This window comes from Lathyrus oleraceus, chromosome 6 (genome assembly GCF_024323335.1).
Source record: "Lathyrus oleraceus cultivar Zhongwan6 chromosome 6, CAAS_Psat_ZW6_1.0, whole genome shotgun sequence".
NCBI classification, from domain to species: Eukaryota; Viridiplantae; Streptophyta; class Magnoliopsida; order Fabales; family Fabaceae; genus Lathyrus; species Lathyrus oleraceus.
The window spans coordinates 27,145,525-27,161,142 of NC_066584.1; the positions used below are offsets into that span (position 1 = coordinate 27,145,525).

A 15,618-nucleotide genomic window follows, 5' to 3' on the forward strand; every position below is an offset into this window, starting at 1 on the left:
ATTTTTTGATGGATTGATTGGATGAATTTTGTCTTAATGGATCCAATTGCCACCCCTAATTTTGATAAAATAATATTATTTTAAATTTTGAAAACGACAATTAAACAAAACGAAGGGAGTAATATTAATAATAATAATAATAATTATAAATTTAAATTTAATTACACAATGAATTGGATAATAAAAAAATAATAAATATCACGACATATAATAAAAAAATGCCACCTATTAATTCTTTTTACAACTTAGACTAAAATTTGGGATAAGGACCAAATCTGTTTAAAAATAAAAATAAAATACCACCTATTAATAATGACACTAAAATTATAATTTTGATTCCTTTTTAGAACTAAAATGCAATACGAAAATTAAAAAATATAATCAAAATTATGATTTTTAAAATGAGATTATCAAAACAAAAATAAAATATAATAGAGGGACCGATTCAATATAATTATAAATATTAATAATTAATTAATTTAATAATTTAAAATATCAATAAATAAATTATCATAATCAATTCATTAAAAATAATTATTTTGTTCTAACTATTATTGTTATGTTTTCAAAATTGAAACAAAATTAATAAAAGGATAATGCTAACTTGTGCCCCAAGGGCACATGTTAAGAAACTCATAAATAAAAAATTTGTATTAAAAAAATAAATAAAATTATTAATTATAACTTTCTAATAAATTCAATACACAATTTCCAAGATATTGTTTCTATATTTATCTCTTAACTTGTGCCCCAAGGACATAAGTTAGCATTACCCTTAATAAAATACTAAAAATTATAAAATTAAAGGATAAAAAAATTAATTTTTAAAATATAATAGTTAAAAACTATCAATAGGAGATAAAAATGCATTGAACTCTAATTTATAAATAAATTTATTTAAAAATTTGTTGTAAAATAAAAAATACAAATATCAAAACTAAAAAAAACACTTAAATGAAGGGACTTAGTACGTATTTAGTCCATTTGAAATTTTTACTCTCTTACTAAAAAGATATTATTCAATTCTCTTGAAATTTTTTGGTCAACCATTTGCTAGTTTTAAATTATAATTTAACAACAATTCAATAAAAAAATAGTTTACATTTAATTACCCAAAAAAATTGTTGACTTTCCTTTCATTTCCATCATTTTACATTTTCTAGATCTTGTTTAACATAACCAGAAAGAGTCCAGTGAGTGAGTGTTGATAAAAGAGAAGTAACCAACCGGTACCGTACGGTGCATCACCATGGAACCGGAGGTAAGCATCGAAGGATCATCCATGATCCAAGTCGCCGTAATTCCGATCGGAACTGTACCGCCGAACGTACTGCGAGACTATTACTCCATGCTACTCCCGCTCCACACGATCCCTCTCTCCGCGATCAGTTCCTTCTATACTGAGCACCAGAAATCGCCGTTCGCACATCAACCTTGGGATTCCGGTACTCTCCGCTTCAAATTCGTTCTCGGCGGTGCTACTCCGAGTCCATGGGAGGATTTTCAATCTCACCGTAAAACCCTCGCTGTCATCGGCATTGTTCACTGTCCTTCCTCGCCGGATCTCAACGCCGTCGTCGATCAATTCGCGAATTCGTATAAATCTAATCCTTCCTCGCTCGTTGAACGATGCTTCGCCTTTTACCCTAACGATTCACAGGTACTTTCTTATTTTCATTTATATTTTCACTATTTTTGGTAATTTAATTTCCATGAGAAATGGATCAAAATAGGAATTATTCTTATTTAGTTTCTCACTTTTTTTGTGTGGAGATTTTGGTTAGAAATGGATAGAAAAAGAAAATTCTTATATTATTTGTGTTGCTTTTTTAATTGTAGCTTGAGGAGGGAAGTAAGAGAGGTGGAAATTTGAGATTGTTTCCTCCTGCGGATCGTGCAACGTTAGAGTTTCATTTGAATACTATGATGCAAGAAGTAGCTGCTTCTTTGCTTATGGAGTTTGAGAAATGGGTTCTTCAAGCGGAATCTTCTGGAACTATTCTCAAGACGCCATTGGATTCTCAAGCTAGTCTCAGCTCAGAGGAGGTGTTCATGTTTTAGGTGTCATGAATCATGATTATTATTATTGTTGTTTTATATATTTTTTTAATAGTACTATTTTTGTGGTGATGGTGTGATGTGGATTTTGATTTTTTCGGTCTGTGTTCTTGTTGTGGTTAAGTTCAATTTGATTGATATTTTTGTGTGTGGAATGCAGGTTATCAAGGCCAAAAAGAGGAGACTTGGGCGTGCTCAAAAGACCATTGGTGATTACTGCTTGCTGGCAGGTTCTCCTGTTGATGCTAATGCTCATTATTCTACTGCATTAGAACTTGGGAGGTTGACTGGGGATTACTTCTGGTATGCTGGAGCATTGGAGGGTAGTGTTTGTGCCTTGCTGGTATATTTTTATTTATTTTCTCCTTTTCTTTTCGCTCTTTCATTCTCAGTTTGATTTAAATTTGAATAGGCATCGGACAATCCAACATAATTAAAGATTGTGGATTGTATGGTTAGGCAATCCACACGTGTTGTGTTTTTCATTCGACTTAGTGAATCATGCGAGGATATGTAGAAACTTCTCTTCACTATGGGTTCTGTGAACCCCATCTGTGATTGTATCCGAAGTGTGTGTTTGAGTTCATGGTAGAGGGTTTTCTCTCTCTTATCAAATGTGATTGCAGTAAACATCTAAACGCGTGGTTACTTTCAATCAAAATTTGTCTTGCTTCCAAACTTTGGTTTGAGTAGAAATGACAAAGATTAACTTTTGCATTAAGTTAAAACCTTACACCAAGTTGCATTTCAAACTTGAATTTTTTAGTGAAAACATTTTTAGCATAAATCACTCCATTTTAAACTCAAATTCACAAAATTATTTTCATTCTTGATCACGATTGTCAAATACTTACCCAAATATATGCTAAATATTGTTTTTCTCTGGTGATTTGTTTTGCATTTTTAAATTGGAATGGATTGAGGCGTGTGGTTGTAGTGGTTTTTTGATTTGTCTATTTACTTAAGTTAACTGGTTGTTGTAGTGCTTAATTGTTTTTCTACTTGCACACAATGTATGGACAAATACTTATTTCATATATTATATATTTAGAAAGCATGGACTAGTAGGCTAGAGTACCAATTCTCTCTCCCCTAATTTTTGCTCCAATGTTCAAAATCTTTCTCCCCTAATTTTTGCTCCAATTAAGCAAGATCTCGGTTCTTAAAAGGGACAGATTATATGTTCATATGACTGTCATATGGATCTTGTCTTCATTTTTTATTTTGCTTTAGATTGTGGTTATAGACTTATAGTTATTAGTGCAAGGGCATGGGGATTAGGCCGAAATTAATTGAACTTGGTAAAATATTGCATGGCATATATAATTTGTTATTGATTCATTGTATAGGCAATTTTCTGGTATTGCATGGTATCTGTAGTAAAAGAGTTGGTTTTTCTATAAAATGAGAGTAGTGGCAGTGCTTGTCGCATGGCATAGGAGTATAGATATGAGTCATCTGAAGACCATAATTGTCCTGGAAAGTCAACATTGTCTCTTGTCTACACTCACATGACACATCACATCTCTATCTCTGATTATTTCTTTCTTTTCATTTTTATGGTTTCAGATTGACCGAAGGGGCCAGAAAGATTCAGCCTTGGAGGATGAAGTTAGATATCGTTATAATAGCGTCATCTTGAATTATAAGAAGTCACAAGATAATACTCAGCGGTAAGAAGTTATCCTTTGAGCCTCCATTAATCAATTTCTCCGACGCCTATTGCTTAACTGTGCTTTCCGTAGTTATATTACTCTTCTGTATTTACACCTCGTGCTGATTATTCCAATTTCTATTTGTTAATCCCAAGTGTTTTTATTTATTTTGTGCAGAGTTTCTCCCATAACTTTTGAACTTGAAGCTACTTTGAAATTAGCGAGGTTCCTTTGCAGGTACTTTCTTTGCTGTGCTTTGTAATATTATAAATGTGCCATATTGATGCCCATTATGAATATATAATTCAATTAACTTTAGTATTCTTAGAAGTAGCTATCAAGGGGGAAGAACCAAGTCACTTAAGTACTCCACTAAGCATTCCACACCACACTACTCGGCGTGGGACTTGGTCACCTAATAATACCCAAGTCTCTATCAGATTCTTCAATATATGCACCGGGTCTAAGCCATTATGATTCAAAGTTAGACCAGCATTTCAATTGAACGGTGCTTCACGAGTTTTTAAATTTCATGCTTCTGTTTACTCAAAACAGTTGGTATACACGAGATTTGGAATATCTATACTAGTTTGAGTTTTTAAATTTCATGCTTCTGTTTACTCAAAACAGTTGGTATACACGAGATTTGGAATATCTATACTAGTTTGTTATCAAGAAGAATTTATGGTATATCAAGCAATACGTTTCACTTTTATTATTTTCAAAGCAATTATGGCTGAGTTCTTTTAATCAACAGGAGAGAGCTGGCCAAGGAGGTGGTAGAGTTGTTGACCACAGCTGCAGATGGTGCTAAATCTCTAATTGATGCAAGTGATAGACTCATACTATACATTGAAATAGCTCGTTTGTATGGCAGTCTTGGATACCAGAGAAAAGCCGCCTTCTTTTCAAGGCAGGTTGCTCAGTTATATTTGCAGCAAGAAAATAGGCTGGCTGCAATTAGTGCGATGCAAGTTTTGGCAATGACCACAAAAGCTTATCATGTTCAAAGTAAATCATCAATCTCAGATCATTCTCTTCATAATGTGAGTGTATATGCCTCACCCATCAAAACACCTTATTTCTCTGGCTGCTTGAAATGCCCACGACCTTTCTTTTGTTTCTAATATAATCATTTTATGGCTTGGAGAGATGATTTTGATGTCACGCTTTTTTTAATCTCAGATCATTCTCTTCATAATGTGAGTGTATATGCCTCACCCATCAAAACACCTTATTTCTTTGGCTGCTTGAAATGCCCATGACCTTTCTTTTGTTTCTAATATAATCATTTTATGGCTTGGAGAGATGATTTTGATGTCACGTTTTTTTTAACCTAGAAATTATTAGTTGCTAAGATAGTAAACTGTTGCCGCTTCTCTTATTTTTCTTTGTTCTGCTTGAACTTTTCCAGTTATAATAATGTAACTTAAACCGTTGCTTCTTCACAGAAGGGAATTGGATCAGATAAAGCCGATGGTGGGAAAATACATCACCAATCAGTTGTCTCATTGTTTGAGTCTCAATGGAGTACCATCCAGATGGTTGTATTAAGAGAAATTCTGCTCTCTGCAGTTCGTGCCGGAGACCCTCTAACTGCATGGAGTGCAGCGGCACGACTACTTAGGTCCTACTATCCTCTAATAACTCCTGCTGGGCAAAATGGCCTTGCTAATGCACTTTCAAATTCGTCTGAGAGGCTACCACCAGGGACTCGTTGTGCTGATCCTGCTTTACCTTTTATAAGGTATTTATTGGGATACAGAATTTTTCCCTGCAATTCATTCTGACCAAGTCATATTCTTTCATCTTTCCTTTTAGGTCCAAATTTTCAAATGCTAATTTGGTCAATTAAATTGATTTTGGAGAGCTAATACAATAAGCAATTTAATTGTTAAATTTCAGGGTGCATTCCTTTCCTGTCCACCAAAGACAAATGGACATTGTAAAACGTAATCCTGCTAGAGAAGACTGGTGGGTGGGTTCTGCTCCTTCGGGCCCTTTCATTTACACGCCATTCAGTAAAGGAGATACAAATAATATCAAGAAGCAAGAGCTTGTTTGGATTGTTGGAGAGCCGATCCAGGTTTTAGTGGAATTGGCAAACCCATGTGGCTTTGATTTAAGAGTCGATAGCATCTATCTGTCTGTGCATTCAGGAAATTTTGATGCTTTTCCTGTGAGCATAAGCCTTCTACCAAATTCTTCAAAAGTGATTACCTTATCTGGCATTCCAACATCAGTGGGGCCAGTTACAATTCCTGGGTGCATTGTTCATTGCTTTGGTGTTATTACTGAACACCTGTTTAGAGAGGTTGATAATCTGCTTCTTGGGGCTGCACAAGGGCTCGTCCTTTCTGACCCTTTCCGATGCTGTGGATCTCCAAAGTTGAAGAATGTATCTGTTCCAAGTATTTCTGTAGTACCGCCACTTCCATTGCTGATATCACATGTTGTTGGAGGTGATGGGGCCATCATTTTGTATGAAGGCGAAATTCGTGATGTGTGGATAAGCCTGGCTAATGCAGGCACAGTTCCTATTGAGCAAGCACATATATCATTGTCAGGGAAAAATCAAGATTCCGTAATTTCATATTCTTCTGAAACATTAAAATCCCGCCTCCCTCTAAAGCCTGGAGCAGAAGTGACATTCCCTGTGACTTTGCGAGCCTGGCAGGTTAGCGTGGCAGACGCTGATAATACGAGGCATTCCAAAGATGGAAGTTGCCCATCGCTATTGATCCACTACGCTGGTACAGTCTTCAAGATAACAATATTTTCTTCTTTCATGATGAATTTAGAAGTTCAGTCTGCAGGCCTTTCATTGGATTACATTCAGATCCAACATTTTGTTGTGGATTATAATGTTTTACTCATTTACTACCTTGTGCAGCTTGATTTGCCCCCTTTTCAATTTTTCCATGTCTTTATCTCCCCCCTTTGTTAGACACTATCATTTTTCTCTTGCATTTAATCGAATATCATCTTAAATAGTTGAAATATGCCTATTTGATAAGGTTCCTTATGCAGCTCCCATATTATGTTGAATTCTGGCATTCTTAACATTTGCAATAACATGGATTTTTAGATTTCTGTCATTGTCATTTGGTGGTTTCTTGTGCTGCTGAGTACCATTAGTAACTTGTGCAGAGTTCTTTTATATCTGGCATTAAGGCTCTTTCCACATTTATTTCAGGTCCACTGAAAACATCTGAAGATCCAAACGCTGTATCCCCCGGTAGACGCCTTGTTGTTCCTCTGCAGATTTGTGTTTTGCAGGGTTTGTCTTTTGTGAAGGCTCAGCTGCTTTCAATGGAATTTCCTGCTCATGTTAGTGAAAGTCTTCCTAAGTTTGATGATGTAAGTAATAGTCCCACCGGAGAACATGTTAACTCGGAGTCGAAAATAGACAGATTGGTGAAAATCGATCCTTTCAGAGGAAGCTGGGGACTGCGTTTTCTCGAACTTGAGCTGTCTAATCCAACTGATGTTGTGTTTGAAATCAATGTCTCTGTCAAACTGGAGAACAGTAACGAAGACAATCATTTAGCTGACCAGGATGCTACTGAATATGGCTATCCTAAAACAAGAATTGATAGAGATTGCTCAGCAAGGGTTCTTGTGCCTCTTGAGCATTTTAAATTACCTGTCCTTGATGATTCCTTTTTAACAAAGGACACTCAAACAGATGGGGTTGGTGGAGGAAGAACTGCATCATTCTCTGAAAAGAGCAGCAAAGCCGAACTCAATGCTTGTATCAGGAATCTTGTATCTAGGATTAAGGTTCATTGGCACTCAGGACGCAATAGCTCCGGAGAGTTAAATATCAAGGATGCTATCCAGGCTGCTCTACAGACATCAATCATGGACGTGTTGCTGCCAGATCCACTGACATTTGGCTTCAGGCTTGTTAGAGATGGTGTTGAATCAAATAATCCCGATCCTGTCAAAGAATCTGTTTTACTTGAATCCCCTGCTTCCAAAAGTTCTGTCCTTGCACATGAAATGACACCAATGGTAGCTGTGGTCCGTAATAACACAAAGGATATGATCAAAATGAATCTTAACATTACATGCAGAGATGTAGCTGGGGAAAACTGTGTAGATGGTACCAAATCAACTGTTCTGTGGACCGGTATTATTCAATTTTCACCTGCTTTCTGTAATTGAAAGGCATTCTATGGATCTCTAAACGTTGTATTTTTTTCCAGGAGTTCTGAGTGATATTACCATTGAAATTCCTCCACTTCAACAAATCAATCATTCTTTCTGCCTGCATTTCCTTGTCCCAGGAGAGTATACGCTACTTGCCGCAGCAGTGATCGATGATGCGAATGACATCCTCCGGGCTCGTGCTAAGGCAACTTCAGCTGCTGAGCCTATTTTTTGTCGTGGACCACCATATCACCTTCGTGTCCTTGGGAATGCATGACAAATTTTCTCCTTAAATGTTATGTTAACTTTGTATTCTAAAATGTGTAGATTTCATTGGATTATCTAGAGTGCTGTCATTAAGTTACACGCGGGAATGCTCCTTGGGTTCTTGTTGAAACCCGGAAGTTTACTTTCCAATTTAAGAGTTCAACAGAAGAAATAACTTGGGGGTTTTGTCTGTAAATCATGTGGATTGTACTATGATGAGATAGTGGTTTTGAAATTTGTTTATTTTTGGACATATTGATGTTTGTTAAAAAGAATCATAATTTTATTTATTCTACCACATGAAAATACAAGATGTACCAAATCTCATTGTCTCAGATACCTAGTTAAACTATTCAAAGCAGGATTTGAATTCATGAGGATTTAAAGCCCTTCTTTTAATCATGAACACTTCACCTTTATCATGTTTGAACTGAATAGCTTAAGCTTTTATGCTAGCATCTCTTATGAAAATGATGTTGAACCCAAATAACAACGTATTAAGTATTAAGATGTGACCAATTAAGATTAATGTTAGTGTCTTAAATATTTCTTTTAGAGAATTAAATTAGTTGTTTTTCATTACACACAATTTGTAACTCGGGTAATTATTAGGTTATGATTTGACCAACAAGAGGGTCTGAATCAGGTTGCAAAAGCTTACACGGCATTCATGTCAAAGCAGTACCTTGAACATGGCCACTCTTTCATGCTTGCACCAAATGTTTTAAAAATTGGAGTGAATAGGAATCAATCATTCGAACTAAGGAATCAGAACCATTTTGTAAAACAGTCTGATTCAAAGAATATATCAAATTAACATTTTTTTAATAATATTAATATAAAAAAAGTTATCATACATTTTCAATCAAATTTTTTTTTTCTATTTTTTTACAACCATACAAACTTTTATGTTTTTTTACAATCCATACAAACTTTTATGTGTTCATTCTAGTTAATATTATTTATTATTATCAATTAAAATTTATTGGCATAATTCAACTCAAATTCGTTTTTTCTAATAAAATATATTATATTTTTTTTTGTATTTTATCCTATTTAATTTTGGTATTTTTAATTATTTGAACTTTATTTTAATTATTATATTTTATTATTTTAATTTTGGTTTTAATTAGTTTAACTTAATTTAATATAATTTTTTAATTTGATTTCATTATTCATTTTTAAATGAATCTCAAAATAAATTGTAGATTTATTATATGTATTATTATTGTATTAAATTTGTAATAAATTTTTAAAATATTTATTTTATTAAGTTGTGAATATATTATTATATGTGATATATTTATAAAATTTAATTTTAAATTATTAATTTATTTAATAAATAGTTTGATCGTAAATTTAATAAATTAAACTAATTGAATATTAAACCGTAAGTTTTAACAATTCAGTTTCCTACCTTCACTTTAGTAGATGACTGAAAAGCTTATGCTCTTTATTACATTGTTCTGTTTGATGATAAAAATGAACTCAAGCTTGGAGCTTTATCATTCAGTTTTCTTTAAGTTAATTAATTAATATTAATAGTGCCAGCAAGGACTTTTCAAGGTTTTTTTATTTTACTATATATTAAATTAAATTATCAATTGCTTTCTTAGTTGTTGATGATTACTTGAAAGAAATATAATAATCATTGTGATTTAAGGTGACACAGTTTAAGGTGAAGGGAAAATTTATAACTAAGTAATGAGGCAAATAATTAGACAAACCGTTTGTGACTATAATGTTACATCTTATATCATAATAGTTAAAGAAACCATTTTTAAAAATATTAAATTAACAGTGTAAAAAAAATTAAATTAACAAGTGTTTAAAGACTTAAATCTTTATCAATTAAATTAACCATCAATAACAATATAAGACAATTTTTTAATTGATTTTTCAATCAATGCTGGTATGACACTTGTTAACAAAACTCAATAAAAAATTATACACAATTCAACTATCTAATCATATAGGTGTTATTAAAGGGATTATAAATATATATTATTTAAAAGTAGCATAATAAAGTGAGATTATAATAATAGAGACCAGTAACATTGGAAATTAGGTCACTTTAGCATTCTAATCATTTGAGAAAAGAGAAAGAGATAAAAAAATAAAAAAATTTAAAGTATTGATCTTATAAAAGAAGGAAGAGAAAAATATAAAAAAAGTAATTGTTAATTATTATAAAAGTACAAAAAAATTTTTAAAGAAAAAATATTATCAAACTTAATTCATTAAATTATGTTATAGTAACTCATGTTTTGAATTTAAATAATTAATTTAAAGGATTTAAATTAATTAATTTATTATTATTTTACTTATTAAATACATTTATTAAATAAAAAAATACATTAACTAGAATACATTTTTTGAAATGGATAAAGTAAAATAAAATAATAAAATAAAGTTGCAAATTGAAATGTAAATTGTTTGATGATTTGAATTTGATGCAAAAACATTCGTGGATTGAAAGTTGAAACATATTATTGAGTGGAGAGAGAACGATCACAAAGAAAAAAAAGGTTAATTTTATTGGAAAATTTATACTTTCTTCACACTTCACTTAAAAAGAAGAAAGATGAGCCTCAAATGCTTTTAATCTATCTATTCTATTTTTGTGCTATTTCAATAAAAAAGAAATGTGATATTAATGAAATTCATTTGATAGGAAGGAGAAAGTTTAAACCTACTACGTCTCACTTATTTGTATAAAGTAAAAATTTAGTCATTAAGCTAATAGATAAAAAAAAATGAAATATTTTTAATAGAGGATTGCTATTCTTAAAAAAAAAAAATCTTACACCGTATAGCTATACTTTCTAAAATAAAGCAAAAACAATTATTTATTTGTATTAAAAAATAAAAAATAATAATTAAATATAATAAAATAATAAAACCGTATGAAAGTACGGTATAAATTATAATTTTTGGTGTAGAAATAATATTTCTCTTTTTAATATTTTGATTAATACCATTTTATCTATGTTATATAGATGAATTCTGATTTATTCATCTATAACTTTGTAAAATTACCATTGTCATATAAAGATTATCTTATTTTAAATTCGGTGAAATTATTTTTTATAAAATTAATCTTATCATACAAAGATTATATTATTTTAAATTCTATAAAATTATTATTTTTTAAATTAACCTTATCATTTTCATATGACAAAGTTAATTAAAAAATAATAATTTTACAAGATTAATTTTAAAAAAAATAATTTTATAAATTTAAAATAATAGAATCTTTATAAGTCAATATTAGTTTTAAAAAAAATAATTTTACAAAACAGAATATTCCTATAAGAAAGTTAATTTTGCAAAAAAGACACTTATAGGAATAAATGAGAATTCACTTATATAACAATGATATTTGGTCTATGAATCTCCCTTTTGTCTTTCTTTTGTACCATTATAATGTATGCATGTTAGTAGAAAGGTCTATGAATCTCCCTTTTGTCTTTCTTTCGTACCATTCATAATGTATGCATGTTAGGAGAAAGGAAATAAGGTATTTTTTAGAGGTGTACCCACCATTCTAATTTAGAGTGTAACAAATATTAAGGTTTTTTAGGCTAGTGATTTTCTTAAAAAAAATATTCAGAGTTAAAAATACAAAAAATATAAAGATATATGCGTATTTCTTTATTAACTTTTGGAGCTCAATTGAAGAATATTTAGATCACGTTTAAATATTTTAAGACAAATGATACAGAACAAGATAAAATTATGCAGAGTGGAATGAAGCGAGGTGAAATAAAAATGATATTATTTTTAAGGGGCTAAATAAGACGTAGATTATGACTATGTCAGTATACTTTAGAAATTCGATTTTGATGATAAGTGAAGGGCGTGGATTAGAGCTTGTGTTTTTTAGGGAGTATCTTTGTCCTAGTGAATGGCTGTTGTTGGATGGAGTGTATGCGCTTAATGAGGTCCTTGATTTTGCAAAGGTATCTAAGAGAGAATTTTTTATGTTTAATTTGATTTCGAGAAGGCTTATGGCTCTATCAATTGGTCTTTTTCTAATTATATGCTTCGAAGATTTAAGTTTGATGGTAGGTGGAAGTCGTGGATTAATGGATGTGATTTTTCAGGGAGTCTTTCTATCTTAGTGAATGGATGTCCAACATAAGAGATTTGTATCCAAAAGGGTCTGAGATAAGGAGATCCTTTAGCCAATTTCTTGTTTCTTCTTGTGGTAGAGGGTTTTAGTGGTTCCTTGAAAAAGACGGTCTCAAATGGTGTTTTTGAAGGGTTTATAGGGGTTAGAGGTGACTCATTTTTAATATGCCAATGATATAATGTTGGTCGGGGTTCTGTCAGTTCAAAATCTCCTAAATGACAAGGCGGTCCTTAGAATTTTTGAGCTTGCTTCGGACCTCAAAGTCAATTTTGGCAAGAGTTGCCTGTATAGCGTTCATGTGGGAATGTCGTTTTTGGATTGGGCTCAGGAGTATCTTCATGGTTAGGGGGGAGTATCTTCATGGTTAGGGGGTCCCCCCGTTTAAGTATTTAAGGCTTATGGTGGATGCGAGTCCGAGAAAGAATGGGACTTGTGATCCTCTTGTGAAGTTAGTTTCTAAGAGATTAACTTCTTGGAGGAACATATTTATGAATTTAGGATATATGGCGTTCTTGTTGAACTTAGTGTTAAATTCAGTCTTTGTGTTCTTTCTGTCTCTTATGAATATGTTAGTTTCGCTCTGACAGAAGTTGGTTGGTATGCAGAGGAGGTTTCTTTGGGAAGGCTCCAAAGGCGGAGTAAATGTTGTCTGAGTTAAGTGGGAGGAGGTTTTTAAAGCTAAAAGGGATGGTGGTTTAGGGGTGAAGGATCTTAGATTGGTAATATTGCCTTGCTAAGTATGTGAAGGTAGAAGGTTCTTTTGGATTTTCCTTCCATTTGGAGAGATATTACATTAGAAAGGTATGGTTATCAAAGTTTAGCCTCCCATAGGGGGTATGGATGATGGTCTTAAAAGGGTGTCTCATTTGTGGAGAAGTGTTTGGGTCTCCCACTGATTAGGAGGCAGATTGGTTCACCTCCTCCTATCTCAAGGTAGTCGGGGACGATATGAAGACCAGGTTTTGGCTTGACGTCTAGGTCAGGTCAATTCCTTTGTATGAGGCTTTTGAGTGGTTATTTCTTAATATTTTAGAGAAAAAGTCTCACGTGGTGGATTCTTTAGGTTGTCGGGAGAGAGTGTTTGGGTATGGAACTTTGTGTGGAGTCGTTCCTTCCATGTTTAAGAGGAAGAGATTTTGGAGGAGTTACTTGGTCTCATTTCATGCGTGGTTAGGGTTGACCAGGAAGATACCTTGATTTGAAAACCTGATCCAACTAGGGGTTTTCGGTTAGGTCAGCTTATGACAGTCTATTGGCTTCGACAGAGTATTTGGAGAGTAGGTAAGTCAAGGTTTTAAGGGGTCTTTACAGGGTTTAGAAGAGATGGAGTATTTGGAGAGTAAGTAAGTCATATAGTGTCTGACTATAGTAATGTGGGGCGTGGGGGTGTATGTTGGGCAAGAGTAGGTGACTCATTTTTGTATTGTGTGAGGTTGCTTTAGCTATTTGATATAGAGTTTTTAGGTTGGTGAGGCCACCAGGGTCTTTGTCACAGTCGATCTTAGGTCTGTTTGGGTTGTTTCAGGGTCTAGGTCAAGATAAACAACAATCTTTAGGTCCGATCTCGATCTGGAATTCAGTGGTCTAGACATTTTGGAAAATGCGTAACAAAGTTATTTTTTGTCGAAAAAGATTGATAATTAATCAATGGATGTCTATAATTATTAGCTTAGTGTGGAAGTGGGTTCATGCTCACGCTTCAGATTTTATCACTTCTTTGTTAAACCGGGAGCGAGACCCGTTCACATGGATTACTCTTAGGGTTAAGTTGGTGGCTAACTGTCATCTTTTCCTTTTATGTATGTGGTTGTGTATACCCCCTTTCAACTATCTCTTTATGAAGATTTGTTTAAGCCCGAGGTTTTTGGGTAGTTTTGATCTTTGTTTTGGCCGACTTGTTTTTCATCCCTTTTTCTATTTGTGTATTGTATTTTTCTGCTGGTTTTAGTCGTGATTTCGACTATTGATTCTTTTGCTTTATTTGTTGCGCTTGAGCACTAGTGGTGCTCTTTGTTTTTTTTGTAAACCATTATTTTATATTTTTATTAATATAAGATTTTGCTTTTCTATTAAAAGAAGAACATTATATTTTTTGGAAATGAAATAAAATTGTTATCTTACTTAGGAGTGGTAATAGGTCAGACCGATTAATAGGGGCCTACGACTTAGCCTACACATGCCTATGTCAGGTCCGACTTTTTTTATAAGTTTCTTTAGTTAAAAATGATAAGTTTCGGACCATAAAAAAACCTTTTAAGTCTATCAGGCCGATCTATTTAAAAAAGTATATACTTTTTTTATTATCATTATGTTATATTTTGTACTTCGAATTAAAATATATAAATAAAACTTGGTTATGTTGGAGAAGTTATGAAAATAAGATGAAAATACCTTATGAACAATGTCATAAGTTGTTTTCATAAGCTCTCTTGAACAAATAGTCTCACAAAACTTATGCTAATAGGTAAGTTAAAATAAGTTAATACAAACAAACTTTTAATCCCGTTGGTCTTTAGTTTGTTAGTCTATTTAAACATGATTTGAATTGCTTATTTACACATGTCTAAAATAAACAAGCTTTTATGTAGACTAACAGGATAACAAGGCTTTCGAAAAGACCAAACTCAAGCCTAAAAATAAGCCTAAGAAAAACTACATATCAGACTTAGACTTCAGTTTTTTTGACAAACCAAACATGAGTTTGATTAAACTATCTCGGCCCAACTGATTCTCACTCAAGTTGAAGGATAAAAATAATAAAAGTAAATAATGCAACATATACTCCATTTCATCTACTTTTAATCAATCAAACAATATAAAATTTCATTCGATTAAATTAATTTAAATATAATCTAATGTAATGTAGTTCTACCAACATGAATAAAGTAACCTAAAAACATATGAGGAAATAATATATAAAAAACATTATCTATGTCTTAAGAGTACATCTTTAAAAAACTAAATATAAAATATCATTTTAAAAATTGTACATTTAATTCTTTTTTTATATATATATATATATATATATATATATATATATATATATATATATATATATATTTCATCAAAGCTAACAACAAAACAAAATATAGGTATTTATCCTAGCCATAAACAAAACAAGAAGGAAAAGTACTAATTTGATTAAATATTTACTAAAAATGATGTGATATAATTATCAAATTAAGTGATTCAAAATTCCATGGAAACTCTCGGGTTGGAACTCAAGTAAGTGAAAAAGAAAAAGAAGTAAAAGATATATTGAATCACTTGAAAGTTATAATGAGAGTGTGATTATATATATATATATATATATATATATATATATATATATATATATATATATATATA

General features: G+C 32.0%; 1 protein-coding gene across 1 annotated transcript; it reads left to right on the plus strand.

Annotated features, from left to right (window-relative positions):
• The first annotated feature begins 1,121 nt into the window (after positions 1 to 1,121).
• LOC127098638 (trafficking protein particle complex II-specific subunit 120 homolog) lies at positions 1,122 to 8,388 on the plus strand. Its single transcript, XM_051037283.1, has 10 exons — positions 1,122 to 1,660; positions 1,840 to 2,046; positions 2,219 to 2,401; positions 3,628 to 3,731; positions 3,891 to 3,950; positions 4,471 to 4,759; positions 5,165 to 5,460; positions 5,619 to 6,466; positions 6,910 to 7,848; positions 7,925 to 8,388. Exons 1-10 carry the CDS (start codon positions 1,250 to 1,252, stop codon positions 8,143 to 8,145), a joined length of 3,558 nt encoding a protein of 1,185 aa, XP_050893240.1. The 5' UTR covers positions 1,122 to 1,249; the 3' UTR covers positions 8,146 to 8,388.
• Positions 8,389 to 15,618: the final 7,230 nt, after the last annotated feature.

Coding starts and splice junctions, on each gene's coding strand:
- LOC127098638 (XM_051037283.1), top strand. CDS start 1,250: ATGGAACCGGAGGTAAGCATCGAAGGATCATCCATGATCCAAGTCGCC. Junction 5,461..5,618: donor CCTGCTTTACCTTTTATAAG/GTATTTATTGGG, acceptor GTTAAATTTCAG/GGTGCATTCCTTTCCTGTCC. Junction 7,849..7,924: donor ATCAACTGTTCTGTGGACCG/GTATTATTCAAT, acceptor ATTTTTTTCCAG/GAGTTCTGAGTGATATTACC.